Source organism: Anopheles coluzzii, chromosome X (genome assembly GCF_943734685.1).
Source record: "Anopheles coluzzii chromosome X, AcolN3, whole genome shotgun sequence".
In the NCBI taxonomy this organism is placed as follows: domain Eukaryota; kingdom Metazoa; phylum Arthropoda; class Insecta; order Diptera; family Culicidae; genus Anopheles; species Anopheles coluzzii.
The window spans coordinates 19,149,962-19,170,241 of record NC_064669.1 but is presented as its reverse complement, the minus strand read 5'-3'; the positions used below and the strand labels follow the sequence as shown (position 1 = coordinate 19,170,241).

The following is a 20,280-nucleotide window of genomic DNA, read 5'->3' as shown; positions in this document are numbered from 1 at the left end:
AAGCCCAATTCATGAATTTTTGCCTTCGTTCTCAATGACTTGTGGCACGGTGCGTTGTCTTGGTGGAACAACACAATAACAAATGTTGCTTGACAAAAGACGCTCTGTCTCACAAACTAATTGACATACAGACGTCAAATTTTGACACGAATCATTTGAAGGTTGGTACTATATAAAAAAAAATGCATTTAATACTAGCCGCGCCATCTATGTGTCAGACCGGGGACTTATCAGCCAACCTGTTATAACCAGCAAAATCTCACATAACAAGCAAAATCATTTTTGTTCCTGGCGCGTTTTTTGGTGCCGATGTAAAATCAAGATCAAGATTGGTAAACGATGAGCATATCTTTAATTTTGATTATTGCTCAGGCAAATAAGAGCTATGATACTAATTTATTATTTAAAATTAACTATTGACAGGAGGAAAGTGTCGTGTAATTGTGTGAGGCACAAGTTTTACGTTCCTTTCTTCTCTACTCGCACAAACTAAATTTTGACGCTTTCTACACGGTTTATCACACACAAATCCACAATTTTGTGTCTCGAGCACCATTAGAGCAGACCACGATAAAAATTTAAAACAAATGTCACTTAGAAAGTGTTGCGGAAAATTATTTGGGTCGTTTAGAAGCAATGTAAAGGAAACATCTTATTTTCCAATCAGCAGCTACCAACGGCTACTTGATCCGCTAAAAATGATTTTTTTTACGTTTCTAGCCAGACTTGAATGCGAGGCGATCCCCAACGAACATAAACTCTAGTCAAGCATTTCGAGGTTGTTATTTACAATGGTATCAGAAAATGCTCCAAAACATAAAAATAACCAAGCAAATCGATGAATATTTCAATAACAAATGAAGTAAGAGAAATTTTGGCTAGTTACTTACTTACTTACTTACTTACTTAGGAGGACAAGCGCAACCGCGCCATTCCCATCATCTACCAGGATCGATCAGCTCGATTCGGAGCTCCGGGCGTACCTCAAAGCAACACGTACGTCCGCTGGGATGATCCGTGGTTCTGGGATAAGCTACACTACACCATGCCCCGTAAGCGTGGTCCAAAACACGAACAGGCAACCGAACACATTCCCATGACGTCTTTAATGAAGCACCACGTGTTGCGTGATAGCAACAGTCTCGATGATGTCACCCATGCACAAACTGGCATCACAGCCCCCTCAAGAAAGCACCATGCATATCTCCAAAGATGTTACAAACTAGTCCGAATCCTCCAGACTAGACCCTGCAACAATTTTTGCTTGTTGCTCCCAGTAAGACAGTCAGTAAGAGTCTAACTATCCATCCGAACCACCGAAGAGCAGGTCCAACTATACTACTGTATGACATAAAATTAATCCTTTATGAACCTGCGTTATGCAGTTCGAGAACAAATATAATTGTTTCACTAGATGTTATTGAAGAATAATATCTTGTTATGGTCAAACGTTTTCTTCATTTACAAGTATGTAAATAGTTTGCGGGTTGCAATTATAATTAAATCTTTCATGTATTATATGTTTATTCTCATGTATTTTCACAACAACATTCGCACCTGTTTCGTCCACTAACAAGTTAACATTGGCAATAAAGCTCTGTTCCTGTAGAATCGAGTTACTTAATACAGACAGTAAAATAAACAATTTTTATTTATTCAGGAGGGACGGCTTTGTCGGATTGCTTAAAATAAACAATGTTTGACATATACAAATAAATAACATCAAAAGAACAGTATTTCATTGAAATTTTAATAACTATCTACAAAAAATGAATAAAATTGTAATGTACAGAGGAATGCAAAGACTTGTTTTTCGACGCCTTTCATTAGATTCCGTACCACCGATATATCGTCTTATCTAGCTATTTTGTCCAGTAGTATGCAATTGGTAAAGGTCGTTTATTACTTTTGTCGGTTGTTTTTCAATTCTTACTCAATTCTAACGGAAGAAAACTGAATTAGGAAAAAACATGCAAATTGAAGATTTGTTTTTCTTAGCTCATAAGCGCTATGTGGTTGCCGTAATCATCGACTATAAAACCCCAATCTACAATATCTGTTACAATGTTTCATCGGGCCTTCCTGCTCACAAATCATCTGATCTGGTAAAACCCTACTGATAATAAACAAACACAATCATAACATTTCTCAAGCAATCAATTCGGTATTTCCATTGCATCTTAAGTAGCAAAAGTAATTTCTACAGCTCTTTGGATTCCGGTGCAGAACTATACAGAATCAATCCTTCTGGTTGATTGAAGGAGTGTATTTATTTTGATCACGGCTTTTTCAGAGTTTTGTACTAAAACCCCCAATTATTTAAAAGATGGAATAGAAAGTGTGTAAATGAAATATCTAGTATAAAAAAATCTCCAGTCGACTATCAGTTTATGTTAAATTACAGTGATATGTTTTATTCCGAGAAATAATGCTAAATTTACCCGTAATGCGGCAATTTGTAGTGGTGCACATATGTTTTAGTATATTAAGATTAAAGAAAGTAAATATCGCGTATTTCAATAAATTAAAATTGTCGCATGTTTTGTCTTCCTAAACAAATAAATTTAAAAAAAAAAGTTTTCTCTGCTTTGGTTGCAATATGGCTAATCTTCTTCTTATTCTTTGGCTCACAACCGTTGTCGGTCAAGACCGTTGTCGGTATGAGTTGACAATTGTTGCACGAATCACGGCTAACTTGATTTGAATGATTTGTGGTTTGATTTGAACAGTGAAGATTAATTGCTGATGTAATATCGAATTTCTGATTAATATACGCATCAAACTTTATTAATTGAATTGATGAAAATTTTGACTGTAGCTTTAGATTAATATAATAAGCGCAGTGCAGATATAAACATCAAACGTCAATGTTTTGCTCATTTTTTTATATTTGTCATTTTTTATAATGACATATTAATATGAAATCTGTTTAGGTAACGACTTAGGTATAAGTTTTGATTGATGAGATGTTTTTGTACCTATAATGGCACTATAAATATAATGAGATAAAATGATAAAATGATGCCAAAACAAAATGGATTTGGGTAAATCAACTATGATTAATGATGATTTTTGTTGAAATAACAACTTTTAAAAAAGAAATAAAATTACTCTCTTTGCTTATGTGGTCCAAAGCAATCCTGAAAAATGTTGACACAAATAAAAAAAAATTCCGCGACGTAACATCGTTGTATGACATGAGTGCTGCCTGTTAGCTAGTATAGCTAGTATAGTATGAAATATGCAGATCTGTTATATTTCAAAATCAGTAATAGGCATTATTGGTGGCATAATAGGTTAAGGAATAGGCAAAAGAAACCATTAGGATCTGCAGAAGAGATCAAATGAGCGATTTTTTCATGAGCCACGATTTTATACAGGTCAAAATTAAAGCTCAAATCTCTACTAACTTTGGTTTTTCCAAATTGACCGGGAAAGTACGACTGTATAGGTAGCGGATCAGTAAAACTACCCGTTTAGGCAGGGCCAGACATTGGAATGTGATACGTAGCTACTGTTTTGGTTTGTAATAATGGCACGTGATTTTTTCCCGCCGACAAACGTGATTTGCGATACAAATCTGAGCCGTGATTGCTTGGCTTTGTTTTAGCAAGTGTAACTTTATTCCCCATAATTCTCTATACTTCCAGGAAAATGTGGCAGCGCTAGTTGAATGCCACCGTTTGTTTGACACGTATTTAAGCTATCTCGTATAGCATCCAATAAGCTGCACCCGACCCGACTACTATACAGTGTGTCCGGTAAATCAATACCCCTTTTTGTTCGCTAGAAACATACACACATATAAACATAAAAGCCAATGCAAAGCAGGAGTTACAGGCGCCCTACCAAGCGCGAGAGAGGACGCAACACGATGCGATATGCTCACGGATTCGCTGTGCCCTCCCTCGTCAGTACGCTCTCAGTAGCTCGCGGCAACGGACGGAGTTTCGCGGGCTAGTTGACGCAGGGCTGACGCACCACCAAAGTTTGTAATCTTGGGTTTTGTTTGTGTGCGTGAAGCAACAGTCGCGATCGTTCGATAGAAAGGGTAGACGGGTTTTGTTGTTTACACACATTTCGCGGCCACAGACACAATAGACACTACCTGCGGATCGATCGCCTAGCGCGAGCACGCACACCCATACACATGCATCGCGTGCACGCGTCAAGGTGTTTGTGTGAAGCAAAACAGTCATCTGGGAAAGCCCCGAAAGCACGTAATTGGCACGGTGGCTAACCGCGTTGGGGAAAGGCACACGCAGAACAAAAACAAGTCGAGGCCTATTCGCGCGTTGAGCAGAGGCAGACCGGACCACGGGAACGCATTACGTCGTGCGAAGTAGTACGGCGACAGCACCACGCAGCCACCGGACAGGTAAGTCGTGTAAATGCCGCAGTGTTGTGTATTACACCTAATTTTTATGTAAAATCAGTGCTTACTAAAGTTCACCCTGGCAGCGTATGCCACATTAATTCAATCTATAGTTTTACGCATCTCGTCGCTCTTCTAACGTACTACGCCATCAGTGAAACCGGTTACCATTCAACGTACCCCACAGACGATAAGCGACGTCCGCGATCGTCCGGATGTGGTTAAGCGTGTGTGTTCGTGTGTTTATGTGTTGCTGTGCGTCAAGTGAATGCAGCCTCTCTTCTTCTCGCTCACCGACTCTACGCCATATCTCGGATCTTTGATCACTCGACTCATCAACAGCCAACACACACACTGAACCAGGGCCAAAGATCCTGACGTAGTGACATTTTTCCGCTGTACTACTATAGAGCGATAGAGGAATCACAGCCATCTTCGATTTATTGATCGACAAGATCGCGTTACGGAATGAACAATTTTGCACTGCTGTCGAAAGAATAACAGCCATGTTTCAAAATGGCAGCAGTTTCCGTTTCCATTTGCAGCTTTCAAACCACACGTCATTCAACCTAATACATTCCTCAAAAAGCATCCATGGAGTGCCGATGCTACTGATAGGCTGCATTAATTTAAGAACCCATTCTCATCTATGCAATCGTTTACAAATGTCCATTTATGCATCTGATTTGTGTGTGCTTGTTGGGACCGACCATGACTACTGACATTGTCTCATTACATCGACTACAGTATAGAACCACTACCACTACTACAGAATGACGACAATGCCAGAATGGTTGGCAAATATATTCATATACAAAGGAAACATACCCGTCAACCTAGTCTGCATCTAATCGTAAACCCGATCAGCAACATTATCGCTAACACTTAATACCTGTTATTCGTGTGTTGTTCTTTTCAGGATCAGGGAGAAACAATATTCACTCAACATCAACTCTACCATCCACCCCGCCATCCTCCTCGATGGGTTCCGTCTGGGTGTGCTGTCTGAGCCTGCTGGTCTTACTGACAGCACAAGCCAGCGGCAATGACTGCACCGTGGAAAAGCACTCTGACTTAGTATCGAAAGCGAAATGTCCAGGATTCAACGTTCAACTTACACTGCACACAAACCCTCGCCAGCTGGAGGTGACCTGTTCCGACAAACCCGACTTTCAACTGCTTGAAAACATCCAAAACCTACCCAACTTCAAGTTTGAAGAGCTGGCTTATCAAAACTGCCCACTCCCGGTAGGCAATCAGTCGCTCGTAGATCTGCTCTCGGCCTTTCTCGATCGCACCCAACTTTCCTCGATCCGCAGGCTTTTCTTCGTCGACAATGCTAAGCTTTCGGGACAGGTCACGCTCGATCCGCAACTATTTGCCGATCTGCCCGCACTGCAGGTGCTGTCGATGAAAAATTCTTCCCGCATGCCGCTCGACAATCCGGAACTGTTCAAGTACTTGCAGAGCCTAACGTGGATTGATCTGCGAGAAGGCGATGGTGGCAGTCGCAACTCAAAAGTGTTGCTACACACACTGACTCAGTTGACCACGCTCGAGTTGACGGAAAATGAGCTCACCACACTACCAACTGAGCTGATCACCGATTTGCCCAGCCTCGGATCACTAACGTTGTACCATAATAAGTTGGAGCGTATCGAACAGTTTGCTGACCTCCCGAATCTCACTTCACTTGATCTAACGTATAACGAGCTGGATACCCTGCAAGAGGACGTGTTTTATAAGCTGCCGAACCTTACACACCTGTTCCTTAATTCGAACAAGCTCACAAGCCTACCTTCCGGGCTGCTCAAGCGTAACACCAAGCTTATAGTGTTTCGGGCAGACAACCAGCATGGCTCCGGGCTTGTACTGGGAGATGAGCTGTTCGCAGGACTAACGATGCTTGAGGACGTCTCTGTATCAAACTGTAAATTGACAACACTGCCGGAAGGACTCTTTACCGCGGCTAGCAAGTTAACCAAACTCGACGTCAGCGACAACAAGCTTCAAAGCCTCCCGGAAAATTTATTGCGTCATTCATCCATCTTGAAGGAGCTCTATTTACAGCACAACGAGTTAATCAATATGTTGCCAGACACCCTGCTGCAGAGTACCAATAAGCTACGCATTCTCAACCTTGGTCATAACAAACTAACAACATTGAGCAAGTAAGATCAAGTCACATGTTATTGTATTCGAATTTGTTTCCAATATTTGTCTTTTTATCTTTTTGCAGATATCTACTGGATTCTAAAAACTCTTTGGAGGAGTTGCATCTTGAATATAACCAGCTCTATATGATCGATAGGGATGCGTTCATATCTCAGGCACAGTCACTAAAAATGCTCAATCTTAGCCACAACCAAGTGGCACTGCATGTAAATGGTACAGATGTATTTTACCTCGACGGTAAAACATATTATATATCCCAGACACCGTTCTACATCCTGGCTCAATTGACCGACCTGGACCTTTCGTACAACGCCATTATCAAAATATTTGGAGACTTTAAAGGCTTCATGGGAAACCTTCAATCTCTAGACCTGTCGCATAACTTAATCATGAACATTAGCGATAAAGATTTTTCATTTCTGTCGCCTAAAATTGAAAAGGTCAATTTGGAATCAAACCGGATTACCATGTTCACTTTCAATGACAGTAAAAAATCTACCTTCAGTAATAGATCTATAAATACTCCAAGACAAATCCTTCTTGCAGATAATTCACTCAACTGTGACTGTATTTCCTCGTCGCTAGTAACTTATCTTCAAGATCAATTGAATGCCGGTAAATTCGTCCCGCTAAAGGGACTTCATTGCGCTCAGCCTCCCGAGCTGCTTGGACGTAAACCGCAAGACCTGTCCCTCGAGGATCTGCTATGTAAAATTGATGTATCCTCTGGTTTCTGTCCGACCGAGTGCAAATGCTACAAACGAGCCGTAGATCAGGGTGCTATTGTAAACTGCACCGCTGCTAATCTAACCCGAGTGCCTGTTATCAAAAGCCCCTCGATCATCGGCCGAAATATGATCGAGCTGTATCTGGAGCAGAATATGATAAAGGAGCTATCTAACGTGGGTGAAGGGTGGAATACCATTCGCCGACTTAACATAGCAAACAACAGCTTCACCACTCTGCCTGGAGATAGTTTGCCCGAACAGCTCGAGCTTCTCGATGTCTCTGGCAATCAATTGACCGAGGTCGACGCAGCCTTCATAATCAAGCTGAATCATACCGCTCTCCGAAACATCAGCCTGTCAGCGAATCCTTGGGATTGCCACTGTGAAAATCCACTGCTTGCGTTCGCCGTCGATAATGCAGCACGCATTACTGGCTACTCTACCCTCCAGTGCTCCGACGGTCAACCGATCAACTCGGCTACACTAAATGATCTGTGTGCTTGGCCGACAACGCTTAAATTTTATATCAGCGCGGCAGTTTCACTGGTACTTGCTGCCTGCTTACTCGCCATCTGGTTGTACATGAAATACAGCCTGGAGATCAAAGTGTGGCTCTTCAAGCATAACTTGCTGCAGTGGTTGGTCACGGAGGAGCAAATCGATATGGATAAGCGATACGATGCATTCATTTCATACTCGCACAAGGATGAGGAGTTCGTCACAGACCAGCTGTTACCGAGGCTTGAGAGCGAAGAGCTCAACTTCAAAATCTGCTGGCACGTGCGTGACTTTATGCCGGGCGAGATGATTGCCACCCAGGTTAGTGACAAACGGCGTTTTCTTTTCATCTATAATCATAATATTAATTAATTCAATTCTTCTTCCAGATAACGAAAGCGGTCGAGGATTCACGACGCACCATTATCATCCTCTCGCTCAACTACCTCGAGTCTGTGTGGGGTCAGATGGAGTTTAACACTGCGTACTTACAGTCGTTGGAGGACAAGCGCAACCGCGTCATTCCCATCATCTACCAGGATATTGGCGATATCGATCAGCTCGATCCGGAGCTCCGGGCATACCTCAAAACCAACACGTACGTCCGCTGGGACGATCCGTGGTTCTGGGACAAGCTGCACTACGCCATGCCCCACAAGCGCCGGCCGAAGGGTGTGCAGGCAACCGACAACATGCGCATGGCGTCCGTGGACAAACTAAATCTACTGAAAGCACCGGCCATCATGACACCGGTGTCATCCGAAACCACACCGCCTGTCGAACATGCCGAAAAGGGCATTGCGCACGACGGTCCACTAGGTTGCTATGGTGACCCTTCTAAACCTTCTACGATGCCGCCATTCATCATCAGCAATGGCATGTCCAACTAGTGCTTACTTTACCCTATTTTCAAGGGTGTTGCGTCCAATCAACAAAAGAACATTACTTTTGTGCAGCTAATTTACGGCATCTTATTCTTACAACTTGACTAGCATACTGCAAAATGATATTGGACGGAGACAAAATCTCATTATGAAATATGGAGGACTAATGAAATATATATATATTTTTTTTTTGTAAATAGGTGCTATAACTCACAACCCTGCTGGCATCTAATAAATAGTGATAACTTTTTTTTTACTTAATCTTTATACTTTTTTTAGTAATAAAAGAAATCCCAAGAAACTGAATTGTCTCGATAAGTAAGGAAACCGGAAAAATGTATATCCTAAAAGATGAGATTTGTTGTAAAGTTGAAGAATTTGTTTTCCAGTGAAACATTGGCAATATCGGTTAGTTTCGAGTATGGAAAACGTTGTTTTGTAATAATAATGTGTACAATAAAAAGTTACAAATAATGTACGATCAAATAATGTACGAACAAATAATGTTACATAATGTGCGATCTTCGTACAGACAAAACAATTTTCATCACCGTTCAGGTACTTACCGCTGCACGGTCTAATGGACTGTCTGGTGCACATACGACAGCTACGTTGAAGGTTTTTACACCTAAAAAAAGACCCCAAATCATTAGAACAAACGAACAAACACACTTAAGACCTTTAGTGAGTGAGTTAGAACCTACCGTTAGTGTGGCTACAGTTGACCGCGTCTGGCACCGTATAGTGCAGGTTAAGAGCTCCGGCCCTATAGTCCACGCTGGCCGTGGGCCGTTTGTCGCACGGCGAGAGATCCTCCAGCACGGTATCCAAACGGATCCAGCTGCCGGTTGCGGCATTGTGGACGCTGCAGTTGCCCTGCTCGAACGGTACCGCCCGCTCCGGTGGACATATGATGGCCGTTGCCCAATCGAACCGATAGTGGCAGCCGTGCTCGATCTCGAGCAGTACCGGCGTACCACGGCCAGCCGTCGGCTGACAGCGGAACTCCACCGTGGAGGAAAGGTTCGTGACCGGATCCTGCGGGCACGGATCGCCCCGCAGGTACTTCATCAGCACGGTGTCGCCCGCCACCACGAGCGACACGTCCGGAAAGCCGAGCGTCGTTTCGTTGCGTGCCGTGACGCCGTCGAACGTTGCCTCGCATGCGGCCGCCCCGCCCCGGCAGCTCAACCCATACTGCGGCACGAGCGGGCGGCAGACGTTGAGGAAGTAACGGCGACCGTGCGCCTCTCCACCCCGTGCCTCGTAGTTACGCGTCGAGTCGACGAGCGGCGTTAGGTCGACGTACTGATCGATGGTCGACTCGTTGTACGCGCCGCAAGCCATCAGAGCCGGTTCGCACACCAGCACCGTCTCGAAGTGCACCACCAGCTGGCAGTCGCCGTTCTCTACGACGGTCGGCGGCACGACCACACCGGTGCGGCCACCCTCCACCGGGTCCGTTTCGCAGATAAACTCGAGCCGCGTCTCCCAGCGCCGGCCGCTGGTTGCGTCGCACACGGCGCCCGAACGGTACAGCAGGTAGGGAGCACCGGTCGTTTCGTACTGCAGCTCGGACGCGATCGCTCCCAGCCCGACGGACTGCTTGGCACTCACCTCGCATGCGCCCGCATCGAGCGGACAGCGGCTGGACGCCGGTATGTGGCAAACGCCCAGCTCGTACGTCCGATTGTCCCGCGAGGTCAGCGTGTAGGTGCGGTTCGCCAGCAGGCCCAAATCGTACCGCGTGCCGGTGATCGGATTCGTCACCGAGCAGGGCCGCGTATCCCGGCAGGCGAGTGGCGTACGCCAGAGGAACTCGTGCGTACAGTTCCCCTTAAGTCCACGATACACCGGCACCGTCTCGAGCCCGTCCTCCCGGCCGCACTCAAACACAATCAGCGAGTTCGGGCAGCCGGTTGCGGACTTGGAGCGCATCTCCATCACCAGCCGACCGGTGGACGTGTCCACTTTCGGGTCCGCCACCGCCTGGCCGTAGTCCTGGTACTCGGTTCCATTCACCCGGCACACGCCCGTCCCCGGCGGGCACATGGTCAGGTGACCGTAGCGCACCGGTTTGCACACGGACAGCACGAACCGGGACCCGTCCGGGAGCGGTATCTCGTGGTTCGCACCGGCCAGCGGTAGCAGATTGAACGCGTGCCGATCGGTACCGTCCCGCACCGTGCACCGGTTGTTCGCGAGCCCGGTCGGCAGCGGCTGGCAGGCGAGCGGCGTATCCCAGAAGATGAAGTACCGGCACTGGTCGGGCGTGTGCGGGATGACACGCAAATCCTCCGGCGTGTGCTCGTAGCTGCACAGCAGTATGATGTCCAGCGTGTAGTGGCTGCCGTTGAGGCACGGCTCGCCGGTGAAGGAAAACTGGAACCGGCCGTCATTCAGCTGCAGGCGGGGCTCGTACCCGAGCGTTATCTTGCGACCGGCGCGCATCAGGTAGGCGCGCGGCTCAGTACGGTTCACCGGCTGGCGCTCGTCGTCGCACACGTTAAAGAAGAACCGCTCGCCACTCTCCTCAGACGTCACGTGGTGGTTCAGGTCAGAGCTGAGCGCATTAAAATCGAACGTTACATTGTAGAGCGGATCCCGGACGATGCAATCGGTTCCATTCACCAGCTGCCAATGGATGGAGGGAGAAGAGAAGAGAAGATGCATTTTTTAAAGTGGTATTATTTAAGGAAATTATGTTTGAGAGTTAACAAATATTAAACGGTCTTCTTCTTCTTCTACTATTTGTTGGCGGCGCTACGACCTACGCGGTCCCCTGCCAGACTGTATAGGCTTTCAAAACACAATTAGTGCCACGCAGCCGGATTCCTTGCTACGGTTGGACGGTCCATATGAGGCTTGAACCGACACGGGCATGTTGTTAAGTCGTGCGAGCTGACGACTTGTACCGATGGGACCACCCAAAAAAAGACACTCAAAATACAAGCTTTGGATATTGGATAGCCTTTGCACTAGCGGTCGGAGCTCGGAATCGGACCTTCCCAATTTCGATTCCATGTTCGGAATCAATTTCGGAGCCGATTCCAAACGTATTCCGATTCCGGAGCCGATTCTGGAGTCGATTCAGAGCCAATTTCAGAGTCGGCTTTCCGCGATCAGAATCGGCTTCAGAATCGGAATTGACCTGGGAATCGAAATTTGCCCCGGTAACGAAATCAAGATGGACTCCAGAAACTCCAGAGTAAGAATCAGTTATTCCGAATCATCAGAATTGAAATAAGAAGTTTCAGAAACGAAATTTGTCCGGGAATCTCCATGAAAATGAATCTTCAACAAGTATATTTTGCGGCTTTATTTTATTTATTTGCGGCTATCAATACTTAGCATCATTGGACCAAAACATCTATTCGTTCGGAGCCAATTCCGATTCCGGAGCCGATTTTGATTCCGGAACTGATTCCGATTTCAGGACCAATTCCGAAGCCGATTCCAATTCCGGAACCGATTCCAAATCCAGAGCCGATTCCGATTTCGGAGCCGATTTTGATTCCGGAACCGAATCCAATTTCTGAACCAATTATTGAACCGATTCCAATTCTGAAACCGATTCCAAATTCGGAACCAATTTCGCAGCCGATTCCGGAAACTGATTCCGGACCTACAATCCGGAATCGATTCCAGAAAACTTTGGAGCTAACTGGAATCGATTCCGACAAACACTTCGGTTCATCACTACTCTGCACCTACTGCCAATGATTAGTACATCGATCCTGGGCGATGTTATTAAACAAACATCGGCTTATTATGAGTGTTTGCTAAGATGCTAGAAATTGTATCGTGCTGCCTGAACATTCACACTCATCACGCGCCTAAGAACACACCACTAACAGGTGTTCGCGCGTTGTTTGCGCGGCGCCTTTTGCGCGCTATCTGTGTCGTTGGTGTCAAATTGGCCTCTGGCGAGGGGTGACACCGTGTCGGCGTTAATGCTTATCTGGCAAATACGATAGCCCTGTGCGATCTGTGAATGCAATCCCGCTGGCTAAGCACTACGGGGAACGTAATGACCGGCGCTGACCGTGAAGCCATCAAGCCGATCCGGCAGCTTCAGTCCTAAAACGTAGAAAGCAGTTTCATAAAACAATATACGGCCGAGTGGTGGTTGCTTGGTACGGGGCTACGACCAACAAGGTGTTACCATACCCAATGAGTCTTTTGCGGCCGCTTCCTAGCAAAGGCTTGTTGATGGTTGTTTTGAATCGTTGGACAACAGTTCCTGGGAGTGATGGGTTCACCTACCAGTTTTGATTGTGCTGCCGTTGCCATCAGCAGCTGCAGCAGCAGCACGGCCGTGCTGCCGATCGATTGCATGGCCGCTGTGCGACGGCGAGACGATGCCATGCCGTTTGATTTCCACGTCGAATTTCCCACTTTCGCTTACGCGCAAAAACGGAACACACACTTGTACGGATTCGCTGCTATTTGCTGCACAATTCGATGCTGTTCACACACACACACACACGCGCAGATACCCGAATTGTTGATAGAGCGTTGGGATTTTTTTTGTACACAATCCTTTTTTAGGTCAAAACTCAGAATAGATGCATTTCTTTGTGCGCACCAACTGGCTGTGACACCTGCTTACACATTGGCTCTCGTTGTCATGGGGCAGGGAAATGCGTTCTGGTCGCCGATAAAGGTATTTTCTTATCACAAAGCGAACACGCACACCTTTCTTTGTGGAGCAAGGGAGGGTATTTTAGCACCTGTTCTCACATACACACACTTGAGTCGTGCTGGCGGCTTGACTTGTTGTTTTTTTTTCAAGTTTATGCGAAAAAGCGAATTGTTTTTGTTTTGCCTAATGCCGTCCACCCCCTGGGGTCGGGTGGTGCAGTGCTGCAAACCAAACACAAACAAACCCGAATTTTCCCGACGATACGTCGCGTGCAATCGAGTTCACCCTCTGGCTCTCCTTCCTTTTCTGTATTACACTGGTCTTTTTGCTGACAAATTTCCCAAGTACACAAAATATGGAAAAAAAACAACCTCGTCACTCTACGGAAAGTGGTCTCTGCTGTTTTGCGTGTTGCAAGCAATCCGCAGCACGCAACGGTCAAATCGAGAGTCGAACAAGGGCGCTTCTTGTTTTGCGCCGGTGGAAAATCATAAACACGCGCACACTGGCACACACACACGCACTCGCACACAAACACACACTCGTTGCGTCGCTTCGAGTCAGCTGGATCAGATGCGGGAGAAGTAAACAAGTGTGTTTGGCTCTGTTCGCGCCTACTGTACGTCTGATTGTGTGCATTCACATGATCTGTCTGCTAGACACGACGGTCCGCTGCCGAAGACCGACGATGACTCAGCGCCGTCGTGACCGCAGGAAAAAGAAACAACAAAAAACGCCACTAAAAATGAGCAAATCACGTCACCCAACGTCCTTAGCCCATGTATGTGTGTGGGTGGATGGGGAGGGTATGATTTTCCGCTTTAATTTCCCGTTCTGTTATCAATTTCTGGGCGATGTTTACGGTTTTCGCCTGCTTCGAGACGACCCGCTTGCCTTCAGCTTACGGCTATAGGGGTGAAAGAGACGGAGAGACGCCGTGCTGTCAAAATCAGCCGTCGGGCATGCGCTCGGTTGTGGCGTTTGTTTACAGTGCGCCGTACACACGGGGCCATATTTTCGAAGAAAAAGAAAAACTCATAAATTGGCACCGTTTAACAAAGAACAATTCTTTCTTTTTAAAATAAAAAGTGGCCCAAGGGGCAGTGAGCGACAAACGGCAGGGCTGCACATACGTAATATGGTTGCCGTGGAGAAATGACGCTGCGAGCTGTCATAAGTGTGTGTATTTTCTTATCAAAACGTAATCTGTTTGGCGGTTAGAAGAGGAGGGCAAAACTTTACGGAAAAGGGCAAAAAACACACACACCAACACACTCGCAAACGCAACCTCTCCGCATTCGAAAGGGCTCCATAGTTCCGAAAGACGAAGCCTCCAGCATGACGGACGATGTGAAGCGGTTTTTCCACAACATCCGGAAACGGTAAGGACCTGCCAGTTTCTGTTCCACTCCCAATGATGGTTCTTGAACATTCTTGCTTCCCTTGCCCTCCTATCACCCTTCCTGCCGCCAGTGTTGCCGGGCTGAACTGCATCATCATCACCGACCGGGACGGCGTGCCGCTGATGAAGGTGGGCGACGACAAATCGCTCGGCATGATCATGAAGCCATCATTCCACACCACCTTCACGATGGCGACGGAGCAGTCGAACAAGCTCGGGCTGGGCCGTAACCGGAACATCATCTCCGTCTACACCGGCTACCAGGTGGTGCAGATGAACAAGCTGCCCCTGCTCGTCACGTTCATCGGCACGGAAAGCTGCAACATCGGCCACATACTGGCCCTGGACCAGCAGATCGAGCTGGTGCTGGACGAGGTGAAGGTGGCTGTCACGGAAACGTGAAGGCCTCTCCCCGGTCGTGCGCGTTCGTCACGCTTCGAGCTTCGAGTGCAACTCCCAAATGTGCCGTCAGAGGATAAAAGTTTATTCACAAATCGATTAAAACAAAATAGTTCTCTTTTCACTTAACTAATGTGACCTCTTGTGTGTTTATGTGTCTGTGCGTGGGTGAGTTTTTCTTTTTTAGACGACCGGAAGCAAGGACAGCGCTGATGACGGTGGTGACGGCGGCGACTGCTGGGCCCGTTTCTGCTCCTCCTCGGCGATGATACGGTCGAGCGCCTTCTCGATCTGCTGCGTCGAACGGGCCAGCTCGGTGTTGTCGCTGTACGAGTCGTCCACGATTTCGCGCACCTTCAGCAGCAGGTCCCGGAAGTTGGCCATCTGCGTGTCCATCTTGAGCCGATCGATGCGGCAAGACAGCTCGTCCCGCTTTGGTGGCAGCGGCCGCTCGCCCGACAGGGGTTCTTTCGCGTCCGTTTCGCCGGCCTGGGCACGGTCGAGCTCGATGTGGAACCATGTGCTGATGTCCCGCACGGACAGTTCCGTCTTTTCCATTATCCGCGAGCGTCCCATCGATTCTGCAAGAAACGACCAAAGGCCATTAAAACAATCCATTTGCACAGAGCCATGCCCGCTGGTGCAAAAGGCAGACCACGTAAAAAGGTGCCTGGATACAGGGATTTCCATGTCTGTTGCGAATGTTAACATTGTTTTTCACCGCATACAAAATGTTATTGCACATGGATCAGATGTTTGCTTTCCATCATAATAATATTTAATTTCTTCAGCATGATTGTCAACACTTCAACGGGCTGCTGTCATAATTTTTTCACCGGAATTCGAAGCCGGATCTCGTCACCAGTGCTTCAAAATGTTATGATTATCACGAGATGTTTACCAACAAAAACAGTAAACATACCTGTGGTAGCTTGATGCTCATTGCTGATACTCAATGAAAGTGCGTCATGACATGTCGAACGCGACATGCAAGTGCTTCAGTTAACAGCGATACTCTGACTCACAAGATAAGCTTAATGCCGTCACAAGCATATTCATGACTTCTTCTGGCTGTGAACAATGCTACCAAATGCCACTGTTTTTGTCACCAACATTCATGACTGAAACGAAGCTCAAATTAGCTCACGTACACAACTGAGAAGATCAGAGGTGAGATTCAAAAAGTTGGTGGACCAATCACATGCTTGGTGACATTTTTTGTAGCACCCAACTCTTGGTCACCCACTTGGTCATGACATTCTCTATCGGTGATAATCATGACATTCTGGGAATATACTTGGCGTGTGGTTCCAAGCAACCAAATGAGCATGCTTCCTCGCTATGTCTGGTGTGATGGTATGTCGGGTTAAACAGAGAGAGAAACCATACTCATTTTGTTGCTTCTAACAAATCCCAAGCACCGCACATCTCCCATGACTATCATGATGATCACTGACATAAAATGTCGCGACCAAGTAATTAATCAAGAGTTAGTTGCACACAATGTCACCAAACATGTGATGATCGCACCAACTGTTTGAGTCTCACCTCTGATCGTCACAGTAGAGCTTGTGACGCTGACATACTTTTGTTTCAGCCGGAATTTATCGTGACTATGGCAGTTACTTTTTGCAGAAATGATCACAGTAAAAAAAGTCATGGCATACTGAATGACCTAGCACTGACCGCAAAAGTGTCATTGATCACAATTGAGTGTGTTATCACAATTGAGTACATGACGCTGATATGGATTTTGTTTCAGTTCGATTTTTTTATGACATTGACAGCGACATTTTGCAGCACTGCTTATCATCCATTGACAGGTGAAGTGTTGGAAATCATGCTGAAGAAATTAAAAATTATTATAATTGAAATGGAATATCACAGTGATGTGGAATAACTTCTTGCACGCGGAGAAAAACAATGTGTACATTCGAAAGTGACTTGGAAAACCCTGTAAGGGGGAATAATGGGAATGGGCCACTTACTTTCTCTCGCCACTTCACTGGAACAATTGGCTGTTAGTGACGCTGCCTGGCGGTACGGTGTGCTGGAGCACTGGGGAAGTCCTTGCCCTAGCTGCGCCCCGATATCCTTGAGCTGCGCCAAACCCTCCGCCACCTGTGCCACGTACTGCTCGAACAGGGCGCGCAGTTCATCGGCCGTCGGCGAACCGCCCTCCTCCCCTCGTTTGGCCAGCCGGGTACGGGTCGCTTCGTGCCGCTCCTCGAGCGTCTCCAGCGTGGCCGCTAGCCGTGCCAGCACATTCTTCTGCTGCGTATTGTTAAATGCCCCGTACTCCACGCTGCTGAACAGGCTCATATTGCGCTTGAGCGTGCTGCTAATGATCGACTCGCGGCGCTGCGCCGTACCGCGCCGCTCGCCGCCCGCATCCGGCTCACCGGCCAGCGCTTCCTCGCTCTGTCCCAGATCGACCGCCTTCGTGTCGATCAGCTTCGCTTCCAGATTCTCGTACGTCGAGGGCGCACTGGGCAGGCCATCGTTGCCACCGCCGGCCGCCGCCGCACGGCTGCCAGTAGAGGCCCCACTGGCCCCTCCCGTCGCCGTCACCCGCAACCAGCGCCACACCTTGTCTGCCCAGGCGGTGCAGCGCGAACCGGTCTCGCCCTCGCCGGCACTGATTTCGTACATCTTGTGCGCCATGCTGTGCCGCTTGCTGCTGTAGCCGGCGGTGAAGCAATCGAGACAGAGGGACACATGCCGGCAGCGCTGGCACTTGAAGCGCAGGCCCCGGATCGGGGCCCGGCAACCGTAGCACGGCATGCCGTGGGTGATGTGTTCCGTGTCGTGCAGCCGCTTGCAGAGCGTGACTACGTTCGCGTAGTACGAGAAGAGCGAGGAGAGCTTCCACAGGCAGCAGAACTGGTACTCGGTCAGCCCGACCAGCCCAGGGTAATTGGCGAAACATTCACCGGTGATTTGCTGCACCATCGACGGCCGTAGGTGTTCCGGCTCGCCGAGAAACGTCAGCACCTTGGACAGGACGGTCAGCATCGCCTCGAACCGGTGGCGCGACACGCACAGGTTGTGGTCGCTGGTCAGCCGGAAGTGCTCCCACACCAGCTGGCCGTGGGTGGCGTGATCGCACAGCAGCAGAAACGCTTGCCGCAACTCGAGCACCGACACGGGCGTGGTGCGCTTCGGGTCGAACACGGCCCAGAGGAAGCCGGCCAGCAGGGCGCTGGCAGCGTCCAGGTTCGGGCGGGCCGGCAGCTCGTCGAAGTAGCCCATCCGGGCGGCCGCAAAGTAAACGTCGTGCACCACGCTCGCCAGCTGGCCCGGCTTGATCGACGGCGCACTGTCGATGAGGTTCAGCTGGTGGCGGTTCAGGATCGAATGCACCATCTCGAACGGAATGTACGATGCTACGTAGCGCAGGGGGAAGGGAGGGAGAGTGAAAACACGGCAATTAGCACGGCGAGCAAACGCAACCAGCGCAATATGTGTACTCACTGTGCAGGGCTTTCTGGAGGGCGTGTAGCTTCCCAGAGCAACGGTACGTGCTGTAGCGGGCGCCAGCATACTTTTCGTTGATTGTCAGTAAAATGAACAGCAGGTTCGGGTTGTCCTGCTCCGTCTTGCCGTTGTACCGGTTCCGGTACACCAGGTAGCCTCTCTCGTCGATCTGCTGATCGTACATCATGTTGCTTCTGCTACACTGGGCATTAACTTTCTTTCGGCACACACACGGAAAACACAATTTTTTTTATTTTCTTTCTGGTATCGGGAACAACAAATAAGTGTTTTGCGCTTTTTAGTTCGGCTTTTCTTCCTTAAACCTCGTCAAACACCTACGATTGGGAAATCGTTGCGAAAACCTCCCGAGACGCCGCTTTCCTAGCTTTGCTTTCCAACTGTCAGTTCCGGTCAAAACAAAATCACTTTTCCGTTTGGGCTCGAGATTTCAAACAAATCTGCTCGCGTACACGCTTCGGAAGCGCTCTCTGGTGGTCGTTCCCGGAACCGTCCCTTGTTCAGTTTTGTTTATGCGTGGGTTACATACAGTATTACATTCGCTTTACAACGCCCATCCCTTTTACAACCCATCGAAATGTGTCCATTCTTGTTGTAGAAAATGTGATAAACACATTTTGATAACCAAGAAAAAAATGGAGTGCATTAAATAAAATGCATACTTTTATTGTTCTCAAAAACGGTCATAAAAAAGGCATCAATAACCGGCACGTTTAAACCATGCTATTAAAAATAGCCGTGTTCACCTTATCCTCAATCGTAAAAAGGAATAATTTCCACCTTTTCTTTTTAAAAATGGATCGTTTTTGGACGATTTTAAATTATCAACCCGCCGATCAATCTGTATTTATCACCAATTCCAAGAAGTTGCGTTCGTTTACCCGAGACTAGCAAGTAACAAACCCGGGAAGTAAACGAAACATGTCAGGGCAAAAACCCGGTTTTTGCGAGCTCACCAGCGCTCCAAAAGCGAGGATTTTTCGAACTCTGGCGAGGTTTTTTTAAAGGCGTTGTGTGGATTTTTGAGGATTCAAGTAGATCGCCAGCGAAAAAGTTCGCGCTGGTCTGCGAGTGTTTTACAAAATTTAATGGCCACAAAAATAAATACACTTCACCACTCCTCCTCATTAACCCCCCGGGCTCCTTCATTTCATGTTTATGTGCCATATTTACATCTTCGCTCCGTTGCCTCAGGGCTTGGTACTTGTTTCGACCAAGGTGTTATAAATGACAAGGTGAAGTTGTTCAGAGCAAAATGACATTTCTCGACTTGACATTTCTCTTCCGGGGGCTCCAGTATAAAAATCGGGGAGGGGTGGTGCGGGGTAACCGTAGCAATAGACGATGCGCAATCTCAGATTGCGCATATATTTATCTGTCAAACGGGTCGGTTTGATATATTTATCTGTCAAAAAATATACATATATCTCGGACATATAATCTTGAAAATTTATGCGCAATCTTGGCGCAATCTGAAAATGTATGGAAATGACGTTTATAGCTCAGGGTTGGCTACGCGAAATGACTTATGTTTTGATAAAACGAATATATGCGCAATCTGAGATTGCGCATCGTGTATTAATACGGTAATGAAATTTGTATGCAGAGAGTGACAGATGTCCCCCACAATGTCGCCCAGCAAAAGCGATAAAAATCAACCTTCTAAATACATTATCCTT

At 47.3% G+C, this 20,280-nt stretch overlaps 4 protein-coding genes across 4 annotated transcripts in view; 2 read left to right on the top strand and 2 right to left on the bottom strand.

The window, feature by feature from the left end:
- The window catches only part of LOC120951517 (cation-independent mannose-6-phosphate receptor), a 98,497-nt gene extending 84,352 nt beyond the window's left edge, over positions 1-14,145 (bottom strand). Inside the window, exons 1-3 of the mRNA XM_040370289.2 lie at positions 12,927-14,145; positions 9,365-11,294; positions 9,227-9,288 (exon numbers count right to left, since the gene is read on the bottom strand). Coding sequence (XP_040226223.1) covers positions 9,227-9,288; positions 9,365-11,294; positions 12,927-13,028 — 2,094 coding nt within the window. The 5' untranslated portion in view covers positions 13,029-14,145. The remainder of the gene's footprint in view (positions 1-9,226; positions 9,289-9,364; positions 11,295-12,926) is intronic.
- LOC120951478 (protein toll-like) lies at positions 3,090-8,852 on the top strand. The gene is made up of 4 exons (XM_040370247.2): positions 3,090-4,378; positions 5,295-6,546; positions 6,615-8,097; positions 8,166-8,852. The coding sequence occupies exons 2-4, from the start codon at positions 5,357-5,359 to the stop codon at positions 8,664-8,666; spliced, it is 3,174 nt and encodes a 1,057-aa protein (XP_040226181.2). The 5' UTR covers positions 3,090-4,378; positions 5,295-5,356; the 3' UTR covers positions 8,667-8,852.
- A 152-nt stretch (positions 14,146-14,297) lies between the features above and the next one.
- Positions 14,298-15,235, top strand: LOC120951568 (ragulator complex protein LAMTOR3 homolog). Its single transcript, XM_040370353.2, has 2 exons — positions 14,298-14,687; positions 14,779-15,235. The coding sequence occupies exons 1-2, from the start codon at positions 14,644-14,646 to the stop codon at positions 15,107-15,109; spliced, it is 375 nt and encodes a 124-aa protein (XP_040226287.1). The 5' UTR covers positions 14,298-14,643; the 3' UTR covers positions 15,110-15,235.
- On the bottom strand, positions 15,171-19,212 carry LOC120951524 (dystrobrevin-1). The gene is made up of 3 exons (XM_040370301.2): positions 18,581-19,212; positions 17,095-18,492; positions 15,171-15,687 (listed from the first exon to the last, which is right to left on the bottom strand). The coding sequence occupies exons 1-3, from the start codon at positions 18,768-18,770 to the stop codon at positions 15,290-15,292; spliced, it is 1,986 nt and encodes a 661-aa protein (XP_040226235.2). The 5' UTR covers positions 18,771-19,212; the 3' UTR covers positions 15,171-15,289.
- Between the last annotated feature and the right edge of the window lie 1,068 nt (positions 19,213-20,280).

What these genes read in the sequence shown, in the direction of transcription:
- LOC120951478 (XM_040370247.2), top strand. Translation starts at nt 5,357, where the DNA reads ATGGGTTCCGTCTGGGTGTGCTGTCTGAGCCTGCTGGTCTTACTGACA. An exon ending in AAACTAACAACATTGAGCAA is followed by an intron (nt 6,547 to 6,614) that starts GTAAGATCAAGT and finishes ATCTTTTTGCAG; the next exon opens with ATATCTACTGGATTCTAAAA. An exon ending in GCGAGATGATTGCCACCCAG is followed by an intron (nt 8,098 to 8,165) that starts GTTAGTGACAAA and finishes TTCTTCTTCCAG; the next exon opens with ATAACGAAAGCGGTCGAGGA.
- LOC120951568 (XM_040370353.2), top strand. Translation starts at nt 14,644, where the DNA reads ATGACGGACGATGTGAAGCGGTTTTTCCACAACATCCGGAAACG. An exon ending in TTCCACAACATCCGGAAACG is followed by an intron (nt 14,688 to 14,778) that starts GTAAGGACCTGC and finishes TCCTGCCGCCAG; the next exon opens with TGTTGCCGGGCTGAACTGCA.
- LOC120951524 (XM_040370301.2), bottom strand. Translation starts at nt 18,770, where the DNA reads ATGATGTACGATCAGCAGATCGACGAGAGAGGCTACCTGGTGTACCGG. An exon ending in CCTCCAGAAAGCCCTGCACA is followed by an intron (nt 18,493 to 18,580) that starts GTGAGTACACAT and finishes TGCGCTACGTAG; the next exon opens with CATCGTACATTCCGTTCGAG. An exon ending in CAGTGAAGTGGCGAGAGAAA is followed by an intron (nt 15,688 to 17,094) that starts GTAAGTGGCCCA and finishes CGTTTCTTGCAG; the next exon opens with AATCGATGGGACGCTCGCGG.